General features: G+C 58.1%; 2 protein-coding genes and 1 long non-coding RNA gene across 5 annotated transcripts; 2 read left to right on the forward strand and 1 right to left on the reverse strand.

Annotated features, from left to right (window-relative positions):
* The first annotated feature begins 690 nt into the window (after window positions 1-690).
* Window positions 691-7,924, forward strand: CRYBG2 (crystallin beta-gamma domain containing 2). The gene is made up of 19 exons (XM_061360878.1): window positions 691-2,696; window positions 3,118-3,162; window positions 3,262-3,380; window positions 3,658-3,808; window positions 3,896-4,035; window positions 4,123-4,249; window positions 4,559-4,594; window positions 4,674-4,801; window positions 4,969-5,095; window positions 5,367-5,509; window positions 5,589-5,715; window positions 5,804-5,836; window positions 5,950-6,062; window positions 6,237-6,366; window positions 6,513-6,652; window positions 6,746-6,869; window positions 7,001-7,159; window positions 7,479-7,638; window positions 7,766-7,924. Exons 1-19 carry the CDS (start codon window positions 750-752, stop codon window positions 7,852-7,854), a joined length of 4,038 nt encoding a protein of 1,345 aa, XP_061216862.1. The 5' UTR covers window positions 691-749; the 3' UTR covers window positions 7,855-7,924.
* A 4,633-nt stretch (window positions 7,925-12,557) lies between these two features.
* Window positions 12,558-23,541, forward strand: UBXN11 (UBX domain protein 11). Of its 3 annotated transcripts, none has more exons than XM_061360721.1 (13): window positions 12,558-12,625; window positions 13,339-13,431; window positions 13,687-13,787; window positions 14,510-14,564; window positions 15,707-15,783; window positions 16,264-16,378; window positions 17,763-17,980; window positions 18,307-18,384; window positions 19,647-19,767; window positions 20,608-20,711; window positions 20,941-21,008; window positions 21,687-21,833; window positions 22,635-23,541. In XM_061360721.1, exons 1-13 carry the CDS (start codon window positions 12,616-12,618, stop codon window positions 22,786-22,788), a joined length of 1,341 nt encoding a protein of 446 aa, XP_061216705.1. In that variant the 5' UTR covers window positions 12,558-12,615; the 3' UTR covers window positions 22,789-23,541. The 3 variants fall into 3 exon arrangements, with proteins under 3 accessions (XP_061216705.1, XP_061216706.1, XP_061216707.1); XM_061360722.1 differs by having other exon boundaries at window positions 19,677-19,767; XM_061360723.1 differs by lacking the exon at window positions 18,307-18,384.
* LOC133216199 (uncharacterized) lies at window positions 13,299-13,932 on the reverse strand. The gene is made up of 2 exons (XR_009726574.1): window positions 13,610-13,932; window positions 13,299-13,412 (listed from the first exon to the last, which is right to left on the reverse strand). It is a non-coding gene; the product is annotated as an uncharacterized LOC133216199 (long non-coding RNA).
* Window positions 23,542-23,994: the final 453 nt, after the last annotated feature.

Consider the following 23,994-nt stretch of genomic DNA (forward strand, 5'->3'; position numbering starts at 1 on the left):
AGCCTCCAGTACCCAATGCAAGAGCACAGGAGCTGGGTGCTGTGTACCAGCTTGGATGAGGGTGATCAGTGTCAATGGGACTGAGAAGCGGATGGAGCCATCCCACCTTTGCCAAGCAGCAATAGAGAAGGGCCAAGAGAAGATGCTGCTCAGGTCGCCACCTCCTCCTGCGAGCCCCGTGGCTGCTCCAGCCCCAGCCCTGGTCCTGACCAGGTCCTTTCCCCCCACGGAGCAGCTTCCCTGATGCTTTCTGGGCCTGTTTGTTTACTGCATTTGCTGACTCGGCGCAGCCCTGCTGCCCGCCTGACTCATCCCGCAGCTTGGGGCACGGCACCGCTCGGGGCACGGCATGGCCCGGCTGCATCCTGCACACTCATCCGTGCTGGGCCGGCCTGCAGGCTCTGCTGGAGCCCACCTGGCAGCGTGGCAGAGCTCCCCAGCTGGCTGCAGAAGCACTGGCATGGGCAGGCAGAGGTTCCCTTTATGTACAGCACATGCCAGGATGGATGAGATGAGCACCCCGAGAACTGCCCCCAAATCACCTCCTGCGCTCATGGGACCCCCCCATAACGTCCTGCAGGGTCAGAGGGATGCCTCGGGGGTGGCTCAGGGTCGGGGGTCGGTCCCTGCTCAGCTCTCCCTGTGTCTCATCTCTCCTTGCAGCTCCACCAGCGCCAGCGTGGCAGCGGCAGGGGCTGCTCCCGGCAGTGTGGGGTGTTACGGGGCAGTCCCCTCGCTGTCCCCCCGGCATGGATCCATCATTCCGGCACACCAAGGCCAGGGGCTTCGTGTCCAGCGCAGAGCTGAGCATGAAGCAGTCGGCGGTGGGCGCCGCAGGGCCCGAGGGCAGGGCCCGCTTCCAGAAGCTCTCGCTGGTGTCCCGGCGGCTGGAGAGCGCGGGGACCGTGCGGGGCCGGGAGGGGAGCCCCTCCCGCGTGTCCCTGCTGCTGCAGGCCTGGGAGCGGGAGATCGTGGAGAAAACGGCTCCCGGCCCCGCCGCGCCGCCCCGCTCGTCCCCCGCCAGCCCCCGCAAGGACTTCACCGCGCACGGCCCCATCTTCTCGCAGGTCTATTCCCCCGCGCAGAAGCCGCGGCGCCAGGACGAGCGGGGCAAGGTGGGCGCTGGCGGCGGGGACGGCATCCCCCGGGACGTGCCCGTGCACAGGGAGAGCTACGTGCACGGCTCCCTGCTCCCCACCCGCGCCGCTGAGCTCAGCGCAGCGGGACCCGGCCCAGCTCCTGGTGCCCCGAGCGCGCCCGGCTGCGGCCCTGCCCTGCCCAGGGCCAGGCAGGTCACGGTGCTGCGGAGCGGCAGGGATGCAGCCGGGACGGAGCCGGCGCTGGCGGAGGGCAGGGAAGCCCAAAGCGGGGTGCACAGCGCTGCTGGTGCCACAGGGACCGCGCCGCAGCAGGACGTGCGCAAGCAGGACAGCAACGGCTTTGCGGCGGCCGCAACGGGCAGCAGCGGGAGCTCACTGGGAGCTGTGGAAGCCACCAGGCTCCTGACTGAGGGATCCCCCGGGGACAAACACTCGCTGCAAGCCGAAGCCACGCCAGTGAACGCAACCCTGAGAGATGGCGACAGGCCTGGGGACCCACAAACCAGTATAACCAGCTCCCAACAGGGTCCTTTGGCCGGCGCCGGTGGCCAGGCTGACCCGGCTGCTGTGGGAGAGGGCAGCTCAGCAGACAGGGATGGCATCACTTCAGCAATGCCACCGAGGACAGAGAGCGCCCCGGGAGGTGGTGGCACCCCTGGAATCCCCTCCTCAGAGGCAAGTGATGGCCCAGAGCCTTCATCCGAAGCAGCTCCAAAGGCTGAGCTGGAGTTGGATGGGGGCAGGATGACAGAGGACCCCCAGGGCACAGCCCAAGAGCCCAAGAGCAGCCCAGAGCTCCCTGCCAAGCCCCCAGCCCCTGACCCCGCAGCTGAGACCCCCCCGAACGCAGCCGAGGAGGACCCCGAGCTGCTGGTGGACATGGAGATCTTTGTGGACACGCTACGCAACATGGAGCCCTCGGAGATGCGCAAGGCACCCAAGACCCCGCGCCAGCCCCGGCCGTCGTCGCTGGGCCGCTGCGCTGCTCTGCCTCCCATCGAGGAGGACCGCGTGGCCCCGAGAGCCACCATCTCCCTGCCCGAGGCTCTGCGGGAGCTGCTGGCCCGGGGCCCCCTGGGGCGGCAGGAGGAGATCCCAGAGGAGGAGATTGTGAACCCCTACCTGAGCCCTGAGGAGCAGGCGCCAGGAGGGACCCTCAATGGGGTGCCCAGGGACAGCGCCGGCTGCAATGGCCGGGTGGAGGGGGGCTCGCTCCTGGGGATGCTGGGGGAGGTGGGGGCAGAGGAAAAGGCCAAACCGGTGGCTGAGAGGAGCCCGCTCTTCCGAGGGAACGTCCTCAAGGGCATGGCGCTGCTCTCCCACTTCTTGGAGCACCGGGCAGCAGCAGCCGATGAGGGCAAGCCCTACTCGCGCCTGGACAACAGCGTGCTCTACAGCCGCTTCGTCTCCCCCAGCACCGCCCCACTCGAGCCGCCTGGCAGGGATGGAGGGCTCATGGGCTCCTCCAACCCTCGGGACCACAACGGGCTGGGCCCTGGTGACCACCCCAGCCCGGAGATGGCCGTGCTGGAAGCCCCAGGTGCTGTCATCAAGGAGCCAGAAAGCACCATGGCTCTGTGGCCCGCTGATGGCTTGGTGAGTGGACCTCGGAACGCGGAGCATGGGGAGGTGTTCTGCACTCCTGGGAATGCAGGGAGGTGGTGGGGGTCTGAACCTTGGAGCATCTTTCCCTGTTCCCAGCCTATGGCTTGAACATCCCATCAGGGAGGCCGAGGGGGGAAAGCCCCTGGTGCGACAGGAGGGTACCAGGATGGGCACCAGGTCAAGTGATGGGAGGGTGCCAGCACAGGTGACAGGAGGGTCCCGGGGCGGGCAGGAGGCTGATCCCCAAGTGCAGGAATGCTCAAGGTGTGGCTGCTCGGGGCGGTGGGAGGGTTTGGCAGACGCCAGACGTGAGGCTGCAGCCACAACCTCCCTGGGCTGCGGCGAGATGGCTGCTGCAGCCGATGTCCCTCTGTGCTCCTCACGCACCCGTCCCCTTGGCTCTTCACAGCAGGAGGACAAGGAGGGCTTGGAGAAGATCAACCCCAGACCTGGCAAGGTACAGGCAGGGCGGTGGGGCTGGGCTGGATGGCGAGGGCACGGTCGGTGTGGTTTGGGGGCTATGGCAGCGCCTCTCTGCTGTGTCACCCCCTCCCAGATCATCCTCTTCTCCGAGGCTGGCTTCGCGGGCAAGAAACGGGAGATCTGGGGCGACATCCCCGATGCCACGTCCTGGGAGCTCTCCCACACCATCTCCATCCGGGTCATCCGAGGCGGGTAGGGGACAGCACTGGGGCCAGGACGTGTGGCGAGGACAGGGAGGGAGGGTTTGGCCGGGGCTCCTGCATTCCCTGTGTCAGGAACGGCAGCCAGCTCCCAGCCTGGGGTTCAGGAGTGACCATGGCACCAGTGCTCATTCCTGCAGCTGCACCCCAGCATCGCGGCCGCGGCAGGGTGGTGGCGGGATGTCCCAACCCGCGCCGTGCCCCGGGGCTCCCGATGGCTGCAATGGGTACGAGCGGGGTTCTCCCCCTTTGCCTCCATCCTGCTCCAGGTGGGTGATGTACGAGAAGCCGCGGTTCCACGGGCGCAAGTGCGTGCTGGCCGAGGGGGACGTGGAGATTGACAACCCCTGGGCAGCCTATGGGCAGAGCGGGCAGCCCCACCGGCCCTTCCGCATCGGCTCCTTCAAGAGGGTGGTGCGGGTGAGCAAAGGGATCCCCCTGAGCTTTGTGCTCACCTCGAGCACACGGGGGGTGCTGAGCCCGTAACGCTGCTCTGCCCCACGCCAGGATTACCGGACCCCCGAGATCAGCCTGTTTGTGGAGGAGAACGGCGAAGGCGCCCGGCTCAGGTTCACCGACTCGGCTGAGGACACCCGCACACGGGGCCAGGCGCTCGCTGCTGCCTCCATCATCGTCCACTCGGGCCTGTGAGCGTGGCCATGGGGCTGGGTGGGCGCTGGGTGTGCTCCAGCACGGGCTGGATGGAGCCGTGATGCTTTCCCCCTCTTCCCCAGGTGGCTGGTTTACTCCAAGCCTTTCTTTGACGATGATCCCTATGTTCTGGAGCCAGGCGGCTATCCCAATTTAAAGGCTTGGGGAGCAAAGGACCCGTCCATCTGCTCCATGCACCCCATCAGGCTGGTGAGTCCCGGTTGCTGGAGCGTGGTTATTGGGGTGCCGGGGCCGTTTCCAGCCCTGGGCATGACAGGCAAGAGCATCTCCTGGTGGTTTGTGACTCACGTCAGTGAGAGCTTGGTGTGGAAATGTGCTGAGCGAGGCTCTGGGAAGCCTCTGTGGGTTAGAGGTGAAAGCAAGCAACGAAGCAGAGTCCAAAAGAGCTTGTTCTTGAATGAAATGACCCCAAAAGCCGCTGAGGCTGTAAAGGAGGAGATCAGTCCCTGCGCAGTCCCCTCCTGCACCACAGCCTCATGGGCGTCCTTCTCCTTCCAGGGCTGCCCCGTGGTGGAAAGACCTGGAGAGCCGCAGGTGAGCACTGGGCCCGCACCCAGGGGGGACATGGGGCTGGGATGGACGTGGGACCCCACTCACCCTGCCCTGTCCCCAGGTGCTCATCTACGAGGCCGTGGGCTTCCAGGGCCGCAGCTTCACCATCAGCAGAGATATCTACGACCTCAAGTGCCTGCCCGGGCCCACGCTGCCCACTGTGGGCTCCCTGCACATACTGGGAGGCTGGTGAGTGGTGTGGGGCTGGCTGGGAATGTGATCTGCACCCAGGGGAAAAGGCTCAGGGAAGCTGCCTGGGGATGTGGGGTGGCCACAGGCAGCCTGGGGGAGAGGGCGGCACTGGAGCAGCGTGGATGGAGCCCAAAGACCTCACTGCCTGCTCTGCTGTGCCACAGCTGGGTGGGCTACGAGAAGGAGGGCTTCCGCGGCCACCAGTACCTGCTGGAGGAAGGGCAGTACGAGGACTGGAGGCAGTGGGGTGGCTACAGCAAGGAGCTGATGTCCTTACGGCTGATACGGACGGTGAGGGCATTGTTGGGGATGGACCCAGCGTGGGCAGAGTCAGCACCCGTGGTCCCATCCGTCTCCCCCAAAGGGAGCCTTCCCTGCCTGCATCAGGCATGGCCTGAGACCCCCCCCAGCTCATCCCACACAGGGGTCCGGGTGCTCAGAGCTGCTCCCTGGGGTGCCTGAGGCCGGGCAGAGCCCTGACTGCAGGTGCAGAGAGCGCCCGGCCCCCATCCCCTTCCCCCTGACAGACCGAGGCCCTCGGTGGGGCTCTTTCCCCCTGCAGGACTTCTCTGACCCGGTGCTGGTCCTGTTCGAGGCCATGGACTTCGAGGAGGGCCCCAGCGTGGAGCTGAGCGAGGCGATGCCCGACACGCAGCTGGCCGGTTACGGCACCGTCACCCAGTCCATCCACGTGCTGAGCGGGGTGTGAGTGGGGAGCAGGGGGAGAGGGGGGCCAGGAGGGTACCCGGGGGGTGCAGAGCCAGCACCCACGTTCTCCCCGCAGGTGGGTGGCCTATGAGGGCACCAACTTCTCGGGCGAGCAGTACATCCTGGAGAAGGGGGTGTACCGCAGCTGCGAGGACTGGGGAGCCACCGACTGCTGCATCGCCTCGGTGCAGCCCATCCTGCAGGTGAGAGCGGGACCCACCGGTGCCACCGGGCTGGTGGGGGCCAGGCTGGAGACAAGACCCCAACCAGCCCCGTTCTGTCTGCTTCCAGGTTGGGGAACACAACCTCCATTTCGTCTCCAAGGTCAGAAGTGGTAGATGGGGAGAGGGACGTGCCCTGCCAGGGGACATGGACCCTTATGGGGTGGTGACGATGCTTTGCCCCCCTCACCAAGCCCCTCTGCTCCCCTTCCTCAGATCCTGCTCTTCTCTGAGCCTGACTTCCTAGGGGAGCACATTGCCTTCGAGGAGGACCAGGATTCCCTGCCCGCTGCCTTCATCCCACGCTCCTGCAGAGTCCGTGGAGGCAGGTAGGATGTCCCCAGGCCTCGCTGCCTCCATCTGGGATGGGAACAGGGATGCCACCGTGCCCAGCAGCCCCACAGGCACCTCTGGGATGTGGGCAGGATGGGGGTGCTGGGCCACAGGAGGGATGGACACCAAACACGATGGCCACATCAGCCCGGGCGCACTCCTCCCCGCAGCTGGATCCTGTTTGATGGGAAGGCCTTTGCCGGGGAGCAGCACGTGCTGTCCGAGGGCGAGTACCCCACGCTCAGCGCCATGGGCTGCCTCTCCTCCACCTCCATCCGCTCCCTGAAGAAGGTCCCGGTGGTGAGTCCCAGCCTTCCCTTCCCGCTGGCGTCAGGGCGGACACACATCAGGCCCCATTCTCCCCTGCCATGGGTACCTCCAGTACTGGATCCATTCTGCACCCATGGGTGCTCACTCCTCTCCCGGTCTCTTCCCCCCACCCGCAGTTCTTCTCGGAGCCCTCCATCTTCCTGCACGGGCTGGAGTGCTTCGAGGGGAAGGAGATCGAGCTCAACACCGAAGTGCGGAGCCTGCAGGCCGAGGGCTTCAACAACCACGTGCTGTCGGTGCGCGTCAAAGGCGGGATGTGAGTGAGCCCCAGCCCTGCCCTGCCCTGCCCCGGATGGGGGGTACCAGTGTCCTGGGGGGGGCTGACCCCGCTCTCATCCTGTCCCTGCAGCTGGGTGCTGTGCGAGCACGGCGACTTCCGAGGGCGCCAGTGGCTGCTGGACTGCACCGAGATCACCAACTGGCTGACGTACAGCGGGCTGCAGCACGTGGGGTCCCTGTACCCCATCCGCCAGGTGAGCCCTGCCTGCGGGAGGGGACGGGGCACTGCCAGGGTGAACCCCACAACAGCCGGAGCGGGGTGAGCTCCTTCCACCCAGCGGTGGTACCCGGGGCTGGAGCAAGCAGGGTTCCTCTCTCTTGGCAGAGGCGCATCTATTTCCGCATCAGGAACAGGGAGCTGGAGCTCTACCTCTCGGTGCCTGATGATGTGGAGGACATGAAAGCGGGGCGGGTGGTGGTGTCCAGCCTGAGCGAGGAGAGCAGCTCCATCTGGTACTACGAGGATGGGCTGATCAAAAACCAGGTCAGGGCCCGCGTGTGGCAAGCAGCTCTGCAGGGGGGACCAGGGGAGCCCTGCCAGGACTCCAGCACCTGACCCCAGCCGTGTCCCAGTTGGTTCTCTCCAAGTCTTCCCTGGAGATGTGAAGGCGCCTCTGCCTTCCCTGGGAGTTTGTGTCACCCTCGTCATCCCCACCTCTCATTGAGGGCTTTTTCCTGCTCATCCCATGTCCCACCCCAGAACTGGCTGCATTTCCACGACACCCCTCTGAGCTCCAAGGCTTTGCACTGGGTGGATGCGATGGAAAGGCTGGGACTGACCCAGGCACCGCTGCTCCTTGCAGGTGGCCCCCAACATGAGCCTGCAGGTCATCGGGCCGGCCGGGAAGGGTGCAAAGGCCGTGCTGTGGTCCAAAACCCGGATGCCACGCCAGACCTGGAGCATCGATTCCCAGGGACGAATCCGCAGCCAGATGTTTGAAGACATGATCCTGGACGTAAAGGGTGAGACCTCGGCAGCAGCACAGGAGCTGCTTTCCCAGGGAGCCCCAAAAATGGGGTGTTTTGCCTTAAAATGGGGCACCCACCCCTTCAGGTCTCTGCCCTCCTAAACCCACCCATTGCTCCGCAGGTGGCCGATCCTACGACCGGGACCATGCCATTGTTTGGGATGTGGCCGAGGAAAGACCCACGCAGACCTGGGACATAGAGGTGCTGTGAGGAGGTGATGTGCGGCCCTCACACCCAGTGTCCCTGTGCCGGGCTGGGTGGCCTCCTACCCCCCCCCCCACATCCCAAACTCTGCTGGCATCGAGGGGCACCCTCATCCCCTCCATCACGAGCAGAACCACCCGGCTCCCTGCTGAGAGCCCCGTACGTGCTTCACGAAGGACCCCATGGACACGACCCCCTGGAGAGCGGCTGAGCCCCCTCCCCACCAGCTCCAGACTGTATTTATGTACGTGTGTAAGATACAGCCCTGCCTGCGTGCTTGGTGTCCTTGTCCTTGCCACAGCCTGGCAGCGCTCATGCTGGGGAGCTGCGCCCTCCACCCAGCCCCGGACCTAATCCTGCTCCCAGGACGGGAGCCCGGTGCCCTCTAGTGCTCATGGGCCACCAGCAGCACCAGGGCCCTGGGGTTTGAGTAGGGAAGCAGGGGCCAAGCTGGGAGCACTGGGGGCTGCTGGACCCCACCAGCTCCAGCCTGTCCGTGCTGCTGCTCTCGTGTTGCCCCAGGGTGAGCGCTGCATCAGCGGAAGGGCTGGATCGTGGCTCAGGTCCCGCACGTCTGAGGTCCCTCGGTCAGGGCTCTTCCACTTGGGTGAGGTAGGAGCTCCCCAGGGACGTGACTCAGAGCCAGAAGGGACACGGGGTGAGAAATCCACTCATGGAGCACTCCCGTCCTTGCTGCTGGGGAGGGGAAACGGCTGCGGGCAAGGGCCTGGTTTGCTGAGCAGGTTGAGCCCAGTCGGGAGAGTCACTGCATGGGGGCAGTGAGCGCTGGTCAACCCTGCAGCAGAACTGGGCAGTTCTGGCAGCAACAGCCTCGCTGGGAGGCTCCTGCAGCAGATTCACAGCACCAAGGTCCTTGCATCAGGCACCTGCAGCCAGCCAGCGGCTGCTCTGGCTTTCAGCAATGGCAAATGTCCACCCCTATGCTGTGTACAGGCCTGTCTGGGCAGCAGGACAGGAGAGCGGCATGTGATGCTTAGGGATGCGGGGCTCCGATACACTCCTCTGCCAGGCCAGTGGGCAGGCGGTTACTGAGGGCCTGAGCCCAAACCCCTGCATGCAGGCAGTGGTGCCAGGCACACGGACATCAAGTACCACAACCCCATCCCCATCCCATGAAGTGGTGCAGGAAGGAGGAAGCCTCCAGAGAATGGGGCAGGGAAGATGCTGCCACCCTGTATGGCCTGAGCTGGGCCTCTGGAGCCGCGGATGCAGATGGATACACACAGGCTCTGTGGGCAGGGATAGCGGCGAGGGGGGGGAAACCTCACAGAGACCCCAGGACACCGAACCCCATAACCAGTACCCAGCCTAACCCCGTCACCCGGTCTTATATACCCACCGCCAGCCCGCGATTGGCCAATACGGGGCTCATGGCAGCGCCGGATTGGTGGGGATCACAAGCCCCTGCGCGGGATTGGCCAGGACTCACGGCGGGGCTGAGAGCGGTGCTGCAAGGGGCCGCCCGGCCTGCAGGGGGCGCCGTGTCCCGTCCCCCCCCCCCCCATTCCCGAGGCGCAGCGAGCCCGGTGCCGCTACACAAGCGCTTTATTGCTGGGAGGCGGCGGGCCCGAGCTGCCCCCGGGGCCGCACGGCACGGACCGGGGTCAAGGCTTCATGGGCGAGAGGCCGGGCAGGGCTGGGGGCTCAGTGCAGCCGCAGGAAGAAGGCAGCGGCCAGCGCCAGGGTGAGCGGGAGCAGGGCCGCGGTGCTGCCGGGAGCGCCCAGGCTCGTCGCGGCGGGGGTCAGCGTCGTGTGCGGGGTGATGCCGAGCCCCTTGTCCGCCTGGCCCAGCGCCTGCAACAGGAAACGAGAGTCAGGCACCGCTCCAGGGGCAGCACGAGGGCAGCCGGGAGCCAGGGCTCGCGTCCTCCTCGCCCCAGCAGCTTCTCCTCCGTGCCACACGCACACAGCCCTGTTTGCCTTCGGGTTTTCCCACCGCAGGGAGCTGCCCCCCACATCAGCGCCTGCCTCTAGCCAGGGGAGGGAAGCGGAAGCTGGGGTGGTCTTTGCCCCTGGGACATCTGCTGCCAGGAAGTGGTCCATGGGCCCTGCACAGAGGATGTAGAGCTGGGAAACACCCGTGCTGGAAGCCAAAGGGAGGAGGGAAGGCCCCTCGTTCCCCTGGGGTGTCGCAAGTGGGGATGCTGCTGACAGCGTGTGAAATGTAACAGTCGGGATGGGGATTTCAGAGCAATTTCCTTCTGCTCAGAGCAGCACCTTCCAAACTAAGATGTTTGTGTGAATGCCTCCTGCCCTGGCTGCCCAGGACCACTCCTTTCTGGGGAACTCTATGTAAGAGGTTAAAGATAACTGCAGTGACAGGCACTACCCTGCCCGGCTGGAAAAGGGACAGCCATTCCCTCTGTGAACCAGCCACCAGGCTGCTTCCCTCCTTGGGTCACTGCGGAGCTGGGATCGGGCCAGGGATGGGACCCCAAGGCCCAGCTCTGCCCCTTCACAGGCACCCTTGTGCAGGGCGGGTGTCAGGCTGGTTTGTCCAGCCACAGATCCAGACTCTCACAAGGTAAATGCACATTAAGTAAATGCACATTAGGTAAATGTAAAGCAGCAGGTCACAGCCCTGGGGGGTTTGAGAGTGAAAAATAAGCACAGATACACCTGGCCCCGTTACCAACACACTGTGGAACAAGCACACCTCCCACCTGCTGCTCTGAGTAGCAATCACCCTCCCCGAAAGCACCAGCTCCTCCATCCCTCCCACAGCACAGTCTCCACTGAGCAGAGAGCTGACATCCATCAGCTTGGCACTTGAACTGAGCCCCATGGAGGGAAGGAAACTACACCCCAGTGGGGAGAGATGAGAGGAAACCACACAGCTGCGTGCCCACCCGGTATCTCCACAGCCATCCTCAGCATCCCCACACCAGGCACAGGCTGGGGCCAGCATGCAGAGAGGCTGCAGGGTGGGTAGAGAGCAAAGTGCTAAGGTTACAGATACAAGTGATGCTCTTGAGTAAAAAAAGGCATTTAAAAAAGCAGTCTATGGAAATATATAGACCTTACAGATCACAGCACAAAGGTGCTGGTAAGACAGCGAGACTTAAAGTCAGAATCATAGAATGGTTTGGGTTGGAAGGGACCTTAAAGCTTGTCCAGTTCCAACCCCAAATATTCAGGTTTCCAGCTGAAGGCAGAAATTCTCCCCCTGGTTGAACCCTACAGCCCCCAACTGCCATAACAGCCGTGGGACAGAGCCGGCTGGACCCTGCAGCTTCTGTGTGCCCCACGCCATGGGGTTTCTCTTACCATGCAGAGGGAAAGCAGGGTGAGCAGGAGGAGCAGGAGAGCGCGCTGGAGGGGCTGCATGGTCGGGGCACGCAGCTCACTGTGCGCTGTGACACTTCCTCCTCTGCTAGCAGTGATGGCAACCGGAGGCTTTAAGCACAGTGGTGGCCCCGTGTCCTCAGTCACACCTCCTTCCCTGCACCAGCCCCACCACTTCAGAGGGCTGTTTGAAACCAGGGTGAATTGGGGAAGTCACATCTGCTGCCAGTGCTGTGAGGAAGAGGGTGCAAGACAGCAGGGGGGGTCTCCAGGCAGTGACACCAGTACAGCCCTTTCGGCCTCAGTTCTCTGCAGCCATCGATCTCCATCACCCAGGACAAGAGCAGCTCCTCTTCCACACCACGGCCACGCAGCCACTGACTCCAGCACAAGCAGCGAGCCTCTGGGCCTGCCTTTACCCACATCACAAAATACCACCTGCAGCATGAACCCCTGTGTCCGAGCTCTGCTTCTCCCTGCCCTGTGCCCTGCAGCCACGAAGGACTAACAGTGGATATGGGTTAACCCCTTCTGGATCACTGGGAGGGTTCTGCCAATTGTGGCCAACGTTTCAACCAAGAACAAAGCTCTTTCCATGCAGCTGGGGCAGGAGCTGGGTCTGAGCTCTGAATCTCAGTTACACGCCTGGGGTGCTCTGATCCGGATAACAACGAGGGAAACGCTCCATTGCAGCCCCCCAATATCCATCTCCTCATGAGCAGGTCTCGGAGCTCCCTCACCCACTCAGCTGCAGCAGCAGGAAACAGAGGGGACCTGGTTATTTTAAGATGGTTTGACATAAGGTAGTGAAATGTGCCAGGCTCATCTGGCTGCTGCCGGGTTCTGCATTGCTGAAGCACATCACGGCACAGAGGGGAAGGCTCCTCTGCTGCAGAGCTTCTCCCAATTTCCTTGCTCTTTGCACTTCATGCACACACGGAAAGGAGCCTCAGGCGCAGCCAGCATCCCACCGAGGGGCTGTAAACGAACCTGCTCCCTCCAGCGGGGGAGGCTGAGCTCTCTGGAGCAGCACGGACACGGTGGGCAGAACCAGCGAGGCGAAACCAGCGTGCGGGGACCGAGCAGCGCCCGGTGATGGAACCCGAGCGGTGCCCCGGGCCAGGCCCTGCCGCGCTTGTGCCTGCGAGCTGAGGCCAAAGGCGTGCAGAGGGGGCTGAGGGAGGGCAGCGCGGTCCTGCCCCAGCACTGGGAGCGTTTGGAGCGCTCCGGGTCCTCTCCTCGGAGCGGGCACCCCCCGGGGCCTGTCCCTGCCCCAGGCGCGGGCACGGGGCTGGCGGAGGGGCCCCCGCAGAGCTCCGGGCCCGGCCTCAGCCGGGGAGGTGGGAGGCAGAGCGATGCATGCTGGGATGTGTAGTCCCCGTGCTGCCTCGCCCTCCACATGACCAAGGCTGAGCCAATCGCAGCGGCCCTCCGTCGCCGTGGCAACCGCCGGTAAACAAGATGGCGGAGGGTGAGTGCTGCGGGGAAGCGGGGGGACCCCCGAGGTTTGGGGACCCCCCCCCGAACGCACCGGGGTGCACCGGGTGCTGCCACCCGCGTTGGGACCCCCAGGACCCCCCCACAGGGCGGCATCTGGGTACCCCCGTCATTCTGAGACCATTTTTGCTAGCGGCCTTCTGGGCCCCACGTCATGTTCTGCAATGGTTGTAGCTCTTTTTCTCCTACACGTGTCCAAAATCAGATGAGAAACCAAAGGTTTCCACATCCTCAGCAAGACCTAGAGAACATTAAAGCCTCATCTATTTTTACAGCTCTATTTTAGGTCACATCCTTCCTACTACATCTTAGAGCAAAATCTCCCTTTCCACTGCCAGTGAAGCTTCTGTTAACCCCAGCGTGTTGGGCTCTTTGTTAGAATAGCTCAATATTACCACTTGGTGCAGGCAGGATGCTCTCTACAAGCTCTTTCTACAAGCCCCATTTTGTGTTCAGTCTTCCCAGCTGCTGGGATTGCACCTTCCCTTGGGTCCTGGCTCATAACAAGCTCCCACATACACTCACTAGGCTGGGAGTGCCTATGGGATTGAATGGGCCCACCCTGCTTTCTCCTGCCCTCTCCTCCCTTCAGCATAACCCCAGTATTCCTTTACCTGCTTGTGAAGAACATGCAGCTGAAACACTGCCCTGTTTTCTTTCCTTCGTGCTCTTCGTGCCTCTCCTCAGAGGATGCCAGCCTGCCTCTTAGGACAGAGAATCCAGAGCAAGGCAGCCTCCCATCGCGTTCAAAGGAGACAACACTGGAAAAGAACATGCAGGGTAAAAGTCCTCAATGATCAGGGGTTTCTGGGCCATCCCAGTCTCTCACTGACAGTGTGGTGGGCTCAATACCCCAGGCCAGGGCTAATCCCCCCCCAATCACACAACCCTGTCAGTAATACAGCCATCTCCCTAAGGAATTCCTACCCAGTACCCCCCAGAGGGACCCTTGTCCTACCTGCTCTGGCAGAACAGGAGTTCTTGCATGGGGTCCCCTGTGGTGCAGAGGATTAAATAACAGATTTGTGCTTTCAGACACAGCTCACGCTGACACGGAGCTCCAGTCCTCCCTGATGCAAAAAATCACTCTGTTGGAACAAAAAATAGTGGAGCAGGCACAAGAAATCCAACTGAAGGTAAAAATCCTGCCCTTACTGAGCCTGTTTTGTGCCCTGCTTTGATGGTAAAGCCACAGGAGCATTACACCTCTCAGACGTAGTTTGCCTGAACCAAGTTCATCACAACCTCCTCTGTTACACAAACAAGCCTTTTCAAAGCACCAGAGCAACTGTGTTGGTCCTTGGGTTGGGAGAATGAACAGTCCCAAGTGATCACTCTGAGCACCCTGTCTCTGGTATCAGCTCTTTGACTTCAGCCCTGGGTTTTCCTTTTGCTTTCCAAGACAACAGCTGCTCATACAGCAGAGCCAGCCTGGGGCAGACCCCTCTGCATGACTGCAGCTTCCAATGAATACCCTTTTATATCTGGTTTTGAAGAGGTGGCTGCAGAGGTGCTGGTTTCATTTCTAGATTAGCTACTTCTTATAGGGCAGAGCACGAGCCTGAGCAGGAAGCAGGAGCCTGGGTGTTTCCCTACAACTCTTGTGCAGACGAAGGAGGGGGAGGTAGGTCAGGGTTCTCTCACCTATCCTTGGAGCAGTGTATTTATATCCCACACCCCATTTGAGTCTAATTTGTGAGGTGATACAGCCTTTCTGACCCTTACTCTTCTCTCTCTGAACGGAGTGAGAGGATGTGCACCACTGACTCACCTAGCCAGGACTAATTGTGCAAACGGTGCCTTGAGGTCCTGAAGACCAAGGAACTAAATAAGATCATTATCTGCTCTGGTCCTGAAGGACAGGAGGATTGCTGAGCTTGAAGAGAAGATGAAGACCCTTCAGAAAGAAGCAGGTAAAGATTATTCTACCCTTGGTGCCTTGCTCTTAACTGTGGGAGAGTACAGAGCTCCTGGTACTGCAGCAGAGCAGTGGAGACCTCCTCTCTAATGCCTCCTTTCCTTAATAGCCCAAGAGCTTCTTCAGTGAGTGGTATCAGTTACACAGACATGGTGCTTTCTGCCAAAGCAGATCCACACTTTATACCCACATCAAGCCCAGGTTGGACACTCCAGTGGAAGGTGTTCCTGCCCACAGCAGAGGATTGGAACTGAATGAGCTTTAAGGTCCCTTCCAACCCAAACCATTCTAGGATCCAGTGCTCAGCTTTTCTGGTGCAGTGCAAAACACTATTTCCTGACCTATTTTCTGTGGCTTGCTAAGTTTCCATGAGCATAAACCAACCACACAGGAAAACACCCAAAACAAACCAGTAAATACTGCAGAATTCAAACAGGCTGGAAACCAGAGCCACTCACAGCTGAGCAAACACACAACTCTGCTTGGGATCTCAGGGAGGATTCCAGCCCAGGCTCCCTTGTCCTGGGAGGCAGCCTAACTTCAGATTGAGGCCAGCTGTGAGTGAGTCACTGAAGGTCTTTCCCCCCATTTAGTTCCTTGGAATCCAGCAGCTTCTCCAGCTGAGCCCAGGCACGTTTCCTCCAATGGCTGACCTACCTTGTAAGCACAAAGCTGGAGTAAGCTCTCGATTTCCTGAGCAGAGAACACAAATATGCCAACCACAGGGATGTGTTTTATACCTCATTATGCATTGTTCTAGCCATTCAGGCCAGGTTTCTCAACCCAGCTTTAGTGGACACCTACTAATTTTATTAATAGGTCCCTTAAGACTGAGCAAGCAGAGCAATTCTCATTGTTTAATTGCCAACAGCACCACTCACATCAACCTCCTGCAGCAGAAAGCTTCACCACTACCATCCACAACTACTTTTTAGTCTGGCAGCATCTTTGCCAGACTGCTGCAGGTTGAATTGTCAGGGACCAGCATGCAGAGTTCATGTTCAGCTCCTGTGTCTGATGGACTTGAGTACTGATGGGTACAGTCAGGTGCTGCTGGGGCATCCATGCTGTGTGACACAGGTTATCTATAGCTCTTCTTTAAGGTTGTACATATTAAAACCAAGACTTCCTTTTCAGATCCTCCTGACTCATTCACAACAGAGGAACTGGAAATGAGGTGCCTTCAGCTGCAGCTCCAGGTCTGGCAGATGGAGGTGAGACACCTGCTTCACTTGCCCTAAGCCATCTGCACCTCTGGTTTGAGATCACTGCAGTCCCAGGCTGCTCAGGCTTTTTCAAGCTGCCACTTTGATCACCACAATTCACCACCTCACCCCTCTGAAAACAAAGAACAAGTTGGATGGGAGCTACAGGGCAGCAGGAAATGATACCCAAACATCTGTGCCTCCTGCAAGCCTCTTCATTTTGATTTCTAAGGCTGCAGAAATACTCTTTGCAGCTACTACAGCCCTGGGACACTACTGTAGCACTACAGATACCTTCATTCTCCCTTTTGCCTACTACTAGTAGAGCTGCTACTACTACTGGCCCCTGCCAGGGCCAAAGAACCCCAAGAGAAACCTCTTTCACCTCTCCTTCTGCTTCTCATGATCTCAGCTGACCACTCTCAGGCTCCCATCTCTAGTTCTCTGAAGCTCTGGTCTACAACACTGCCTTGTGCTTTCCTCTCACAGCAGTTTCTGAGTGACTATGGTCTGATTTGGGTTGGAGAGAGACCTGAAGAACTGGAAGATGTAGAATTGCCCAAGGATGAAGAACAGCTGCCAGGAAGGAGCTTCTGGAAGCCAGGTAAAGCATCAGCACTCCTTGCTGAAGCAGTTATCCTAACTCCCATTGCATGCTTAGAGAAGGGGTAATACTCCCCAGAGTAGATCAGCAGCAAAGACCCAGAATTTGCATCTTCAGAATCTGTGATCCTTTGCTGAGGTATCACCTCAGCCCATCTCAGGAACAGAGACACGGAGCCATTGAGCAGGAGCTAAGCCAGGCAGAACACTGGTGGTTTATACATCAGCATTTTGTAAGCCTCATTTAGGGGATGAGGAGAGAACCCAATGGCTCAGCCATTTGGAAGGAGACCCTCAAAGCAGCTGCTTCCTGCAGAGGTCACATACCCTGAATGCTTGAAGCTTGATTGCTCCAATAACACTGACATTAAGTGGGTGGAAAATGGAATCAGACACTTTGTGTATATTGTAGCTGTAGTAACCTACCCATATTATCTGGCTCCATCACAGAGTATTGTTTGCCTTTTCTCCCAGCCAACATGTGAGTGGTTTAATAGAGACCTGCTTGTGGAGAATGGGGTCCAAGCATATTTGGCAATAGCTTCTTAGGAAGTGGTAACAGAGGGGGAAGAAAAAAAGAATACTTGGGCTGTAGAGCCAATGCTACTTCCTAACTGCTATGCAAATATCAGCGAACTAATCCTTCCCTCCCTCAGATGCAGGAGGGGAGAAAAGGGGGGAAGCAGGAGGGATTTTCACTGTTTTCAGCTCATGCTTTTTAAAGACTATTCCCCAGCCCTCCTTCATCAGATTGTAAAAAAGCAGAACAGAAACCACCAAAGGCTTCACCCTCTCTCGTTTCCTCTCCTGATATCATTCTTCTGTCCCATCACCACTCTTACCTCACCCTCCCCAAGCACCCAGATAAACATCCTCAGCAGTGTACCAGCAAGAGAGAGCAACCTGCAGGTGGCAAGCAGCAAGCACACCTGCCCCTGTTTACACTGGCATTTCCCCAAGGAGTCTGCCCTGATCCCTTTATCCATCCCACTTAACCCAACCAGTTCTGCTCTTCACTGTGTATTTTACAGCACCACATCAAGGGACAACAAAACACTTCGGAAATGACAACCAAAGACAAGGAGCTGAGCATGGTCTCTAAAGAGCTGCCTGCATCTGGAGTTACATTAGCTGGTAGCAAAGGGCTGTTTCCCTGCTGCCCTGCCCCTGCGGTTTTGCACACACACCCATGCAAACCTGGCACTGTTGTACCACAGCAGCTCAGTGTTACACCACACTTTGCGAAAGCATGAAGGGCAAAGCATGGAGAGGCAGCAGAGACACCCCCCAGTGTCAGGGCTCAAATGCACCTCAAATTCAGACAGAGCTGAAAGCTGCTGAGCTGGTGTCCCCTTCCCCCTGTAACCCTGGTCCCTCTGCCGCAGGTGAAGCAGTTGTTCCCCAGCACCACATTGATTTTGATGTACTCTTGGAGAAGGTGAAGGATCTGAACTTGCTGGCTGGAGAGGGCATCTCTCACATTGAGCACAAGCCTGGGGGAGCTCGGCTCAGGCAGCCAGAACCCCTCCCTCTCACACTGTATCAGAATGGGATTGTCATGTCCAACGGACCCTTTCGGCCCTATGAGGACCCATCCACACAGGTATGGAAGGGTCTGTAGGGGAATCAGACGTAAAGCCATCCTGCTATAGTGTTCACTAAGCCCCTGGAAAATGGATAGGAATAAGACCTGTGAGCTCATCTCAGTCCTAAAGAGCATCTAACAGGGACCACCAGCTTCTCACCTGCATCCCTTTAAAGGCTAGCATGTCTTTGGGGGGTAGTTTTTAAGAGATGAGATTCTAGGTCTTTTATGTAGACTTTTCTGCACAGCAATAACACCACAAATAGGAACAGCCCAGAAGGAATGTATCAGCCATGAGATAAACAAAGTCTGAGGTATGCCCACAAGCTCTCATTTCGTTTCAGCAATGCCTACAGGATATTATGGATGGCTATTTCCCTTCGGAGCTGCAAAAGCGTTACCCTGATGGCATCCCATTGCAGGTAAAGCAGTGCAGAACTTGTTCAGCTTTTCTCAGCAGCCTGCTGGATGCTCCCCACAGCAAGTTCAGTTTGAGGTTTCTGGAGGCAGCAAGACTGTCTACATCAAGATTAACTCTGTGCATGCGTGTCTCAGGGAAAGGGTGGCTGGGAACACACCTGCCAGAGCCGTTACAGGAAGTGAGGGAGGGTTTCTGCATCGAGACTCAATGGTTGCTCTGCCTCAGTGAATCTTGGCTCAGAACAAGACTTCTGAGAGCACAGCAGGCTCTGTAGGAGAGAAGCAGCACGTGCATGTGAAGAGCTGTGGAACAAAGGAGAAAAGGGAAAGCTTTTAAAACAAGATTGAGCAAATATCCATCAAGGAGGATGTTGGGGGTTTATTTTGCTACAATTTCAGTGGATCTTGGCCACCTGAGCTTCTTTTAGGTCCCACTTTTTGATTTCTCAGAAATGGCAAAAAGCCAAGGCCACCTTTTCAGGCAGGAAGCAGGCAGAGAGCCTCAGAGGACTCTAATCTAGCTCTTCACATGCTTCTAACCAGAGGGGTGCACTTACCCTCTGCCACGAAGAAAGCAGGGCAAGGATGAGGTCAGGACAGGCAGGGTGAGCTGTAGGTGCCACAGGTAGAAAGTCAGCTGGAGTAAGGATTGTGCAAAGCTCTCGGGGCTGTGGTTCCCTATAATCCATGCATAGCTGGTGCGTCTGGAAGCCACAGGACACTACAGTAATCTGCAGTAAACACACACACAGAGTGCACCCACCTGTGGTTTGTTCAGCCAATGTAAGACTAACAGAAGTGGAACCCAGACACACAGAGCTGGTATTTCCACAGCCTGCCCCACTGCTGAGTGCATTCTGCCTGCCTTGGTTCATCAGAGCCACCTGACAGTCCTCACTGCAGCCTCTCATGGCCAGATCCCTCTCCAAGCCCAACCTGCTGCTTCCACAGCACCTTCCACCTGCAGAGTGGGAAGGGGTTAGGTCCAAGCATATTTCTTCTAACTGTCATGCCTGTGGAGCTGGATGAACAACTACCCTGCAGTCTGGGTGGGCCATCCCAGCAACCTGGGGGATACACAAGGATTTGCTTTGTTAGAGAGCCTATAGGAGCTGGAAATGCATTTCATTTGATCAGAAGCAGCTTTCGTGGGGTTTACAACTCTTGGTTGTCATTGCTGTTGGTTTATTGTGCTTTGATGCAATGAGAACAAACTTGTCCAACTGTTAAGATCTGCTTATGGTGGCTGGTCTTAATTCAACAGGTCACTGACAGAAGAGACGTGGTATTTCAGGAGAGACACCCTCCAGGGAGCTTTCCTGGTCATGGCCAAGTGGTTGGCCATTCAAAATCAAGTGAGGTGCAGGAAACCACCCAGATCCCAGGTAAATTCTTAAACCTTTGGTTCTCCTACAAGCTCATTCTGTAAAGGTGGACATCTTCAGGCCAGGCTGATCTTTAACTATACTGAATATGGGGTGATACCTCTTCAGGCTTTCATAAGAGAATATAGGACATAAGGTCAGGTCCCAGATTCCTCATTTTGCTTGTAGACTCCAGAAGTCTGTAAGCAATACCTGGCAGGACTTACATCAAATGCAGTCAAGTCATACAGACAGAAAAGAGTGGGTTTGTGCATGTGTAACTGAACAACCCAAACATGTGCAGTGCCCATCAGCAGCATCTTCCTGTTTATGCAAAACTGTACTACTTGCTTGCTCATCTCAAGGCACTCAGACAGAAGCTGTGCTAAATGTTTCCTTTATCTGAGTAGCAAAGAAAACATACCTGTCCACTGCCACACCACAGGAAAGGGGACAGACACCTATGAATACACCCTCACGAGATGGGTCTAAAACCTGACACAGTTTCAGTTTTCCCTGTTCACAGCAGGACTAACCGGGTTTCAACCTGTTGTGCATCCCAGCTGTGCGCTGCACAGGCTGCGCAGCTGCTCACTGCTGAGGTTGACAGTGGAACATTTAATGGGTCAGAAAGTGGGACAAGCTTCAACGACGGAGACTGAGCCAGCCCGAGGGTGGCTAAGGGAGGTTAGAGCTCTCTCTGTCTGCTAAGGGAGGTTAGAGCTCTCTCTATCTGCTAAGGGAGGTTAGAGCTCTCTCTGTCTGCTGTTGTGCTCTCTCATCGCAAACCCAGCCTGTTCTGAGGGCAAACTGTTTGTCAAAAAGGTCACCCATGGACACATCTCCTCCCTGCTTCACCAGGTCCCAAAATCGCCTTGGAGCAGCTTCTCAATGAGCTTTCCAAGCCCTTGAAACACACAGAAGAGGCAACTGGTGCCCACAGCTCAGCCAGAGCAGCACAGCAGGTACGAGCGGATCCCCCAAACACCTTGAGAAGGTGCCAGCGGTGATTCCATGGGCTCATCACCCTACACAGCACCAGCACCCCTTCCCTTGGGCCTCTCCGAGCTCTGCATAAACCTCCTCCTCGCAGAGAGGCTCCACCAGAGCACACGTGGCACCCTGGCACCTTCTGGCTCTGGCTGCTCTCTGTGCAGAGCAGGCAGCAGTGACACTCACCTGCTTTGCTTTCAGGCCTCTGGAGGGGTGCGCAGCAGCAAGGAGATCCTGGTGGAGACACCCAGGCTGCCTGCCCTGGAGAGGTACAGGCACGGCCCCTGCCCTGTCAGGCTCTCATCTGCCTCCTATTATTTCCTACTTCCTCCTCAACACTGTGGGTTTCTGTTCAGGAAGTAAATGGAGTTGTTCCTTTTACACCTTAGAAATAGAAAGAAAGGTGAAGGTTGATCTTTTGGGAAGACCATTGAATTGCTCATGGCAAACTTGCCACCTTTTACAGCTCCAACAAAAAGCTGCTGTTGTTCAAACTGCTACTTCCTGCTGTGAAATAGCTTTCTCAACAGCAAACCAAGGCCTCGGAGTTTGAAACCATCTAAGAAGCTGTTTGTGATCAAGTTAAACAGGGGAATGCTGCCAGGAGAGTGATGCCCAAGTGGGAGGTCACACAACCAGCACTTTTCCACTCATTCTGGCAAGACAAGACCCAAATAGAGAATGAAAAAAAACCCCAAGCAGATTATTTTTAACCAAAGAAGTAGGGCAAGGAATTTACCAGACAGCCTGATCTAAAATGAAAGAGCTAAGAAAGGTCAACAACCCTCTTCTCAAAGCAGTGGCTTGCTCTGTGGGTTGGTCTGCTCACACGCAGTCATCTCAAGGACATTCCCAGATGTGAAGCACCTTCTCCCTGGTGAGGTGACCCAGGCTCTGCCATTAGCACAGCACTGGCTCCTCGACTGATGAGGTTCTCTCACCCCCAGGGTGAAGGTGGCTGAAGAGGCTGAAGCCCCTGCCCCTGGTGTCTGCACTCTCCGCATCAAATCAGAGAGCGGGGAGCAGACGTACATCGTAAAGATGCTGTTCACAGAGACCATTGGGGACCTGCGCCAGCACCTCGCCCGTGCCAGGTAGGCCTAGGGCTTGCTCCCCTCCTTACCCAGCTCCATAGAGCCCTAGGGAAGGTTTCCCAGCTGCTGCTCAAGGCCCTGGAGCTGTGCTTCAAAGACATCAGCCCCAGCTGAGCAGGGCTGAGGGTTACAGCCCCAGGAGCTGCCAGCACCCCCTGAGATCTCTCTAGGCAGCACTGCCAGGGTCACACTTAGCTCAGAGCATTTAATACCCACCCTTGCCAAAAAGCTGGCACAGGCACAAATAAACCTCCTCTGTTCTCTCAGAATTGCCACCTGAGCCAGGTCCATCCCTGCCTTTGCCTGCTTCCAGCCAACTATTCCCACCATTCCCAATGAGGTGGTGCAACCTCGAAGCTGAGCTGCAGCCTTCAGTTTGGCTGATGGATCTGCTGCTGGATAAACACCCCACTTCGCTCAGCCAGCTCTATATCCCAGTGGATTTAATGCTGCCCAAGGGCTCTCACACCTCTCTGGGGACAGTTCCAGATGGCTGGAGAACCCCTTTGTTCTCCTCTCTTTCCACTCCTGTTGCAGGCCATAGCCCTGGCCTCAGCCTGAGCCCAGGATGAACTCACCACTGTTGACATGCAAAAGCCTCCTTCCCACTGCAGCTGTGCAGCCTGCAATGGCCACTCTGTGCCTGGCTGTTGCATGTTGGGCAGGAAGCCCTTTTTTCTGCTCAGCTTGCGCTTATGAAATGGTCTCTCCTCCTTTCATAACCACAGCTGGATCAGCCAGGGGGTCCCTCAAAACCTGGGGGATCCTGCCTGTAGGAAAAGCTGTGCTGTTCTCTCCTAGGGGTGGAGACTTCGACTCATATGAGATCATCAGCACCTTTCCCCAGAGGGTGTACACGGACAACTCACAGAGCCTGCAGGAATGTGGCCTGACCCCCAACGCCTGCTTGCTGCTGCAGAGACCCCTGCCAGCCAGAGGGCTGCAAAAAGCTTAACAACTCCTAGCAAGAGCTGCTCACCCAAATTCTGCAAGAGGAAGGAGCTGCCTTGCACCTTTAGCTGTGTTATAACCTCCCCTGGCTGGGAAAAGAGGAGAGGGGTGACTTTTCAGACTTAAGTTTCATTGTGCTGTTACCTGGGACAGAGAGCAGTGCTCAGAGGCAGCAGGTTGATGCTCTTCCCCAAGACCACTGGGCTCCTAATGCAGGGGGCATTTCTGTCAGCTCACACCCAAGCCCGGTTTCCTCATCTCTGCTGAAGGTGACACAGGTTGATGCCAGCCCAGGGAAGGCCACCAGCTTTACACTGGTCCTGCACAGTGGCTTAGCTCAGGGATTCTCTACTGCAGCAGGACAGACAAACAGCCAGGGTCAATTTGCTTTCCACACACAGCTGCTCCCCAGCGATTTCACCTGCCCTTACACATGAGATAAACAGGCTCAGTTGTATGGTCCCTGGTGAAGCTGAACCAAAAGGCTTTGAGCCGTTGCAAGGCTGGGTCTGAGCCAGGCTCTGCTCAGCCAGGAGATCCTGCTGCTGGGTTTCCTGTGCGTGAACAACTCCTTCCCTTGGACAGCCCCCAGCTCCGGCGGGGCCCCGGCTCACAGCCACACCGAGCTGCCAGCCTGGCTCCCTCCCTCCCTGCTGCAGCCACGGGCTGGATGCTGCAACAGGACACCGTGTCATTGGAGAAGAGCATAATCCCACTGCTGCTTCCCTGCTGAAGCATGAATAAAGCATCTTCCTCCCTCTCCCGTGGGCTGGGGCTGTGCTCTGCAGGCCCTTTTCCAGGCACATTCTTCCCTTTTCAGCTGTGACAAGCTCCCACTTGACTCCCAGCTGACAACACTCCCACTTGCATGAGGCAGCACCTCCTGGCTGGTTCCCTTTCAGCAGAGACCCAGGCCTCAAAGCTCCCATAAAACCACTGATTTCAGTTGCAGTTTCCAGTCCCATTACATTTCAAGGGCACAGTTGCTGCGGGAGGGGGCAGGATACACGGGGCTCTTCCCAGACCACTCCAACCGGAGCCAGGCCCTGCACAACTCAAGTACAGGAAGCTCCACTCCTCCAAAGCAGCAGCTTCCACAGGTTCCCCATGACTCAATCCCCACAGCTCCAAGTTAGTTTCCTTCCTTTTCCACCTACAGCAGATATAGGAGCATACAAGGACTCTCCTATATAGGGCAGCCTTTTCCACT

This window comes from Neopsephotus bourkii, unplaced genomic scaffold, assembly GCF_033783945.1.
Source record: "Neopsephotus bourkii isolate Nb327-2 ecotype Australia unplaced genomic scaffold, CSIRO-AGI_Nbou_v1 NB_1036, whole genome shotgun sequence".
NCBI classification, from domain to species: domain Eukaryota; kingdom Metazoa; phylum Chordata; class Aves; order Psittaciformes; family Psittacidae; genus Neopsephotus; species Neopsephotus bourkii.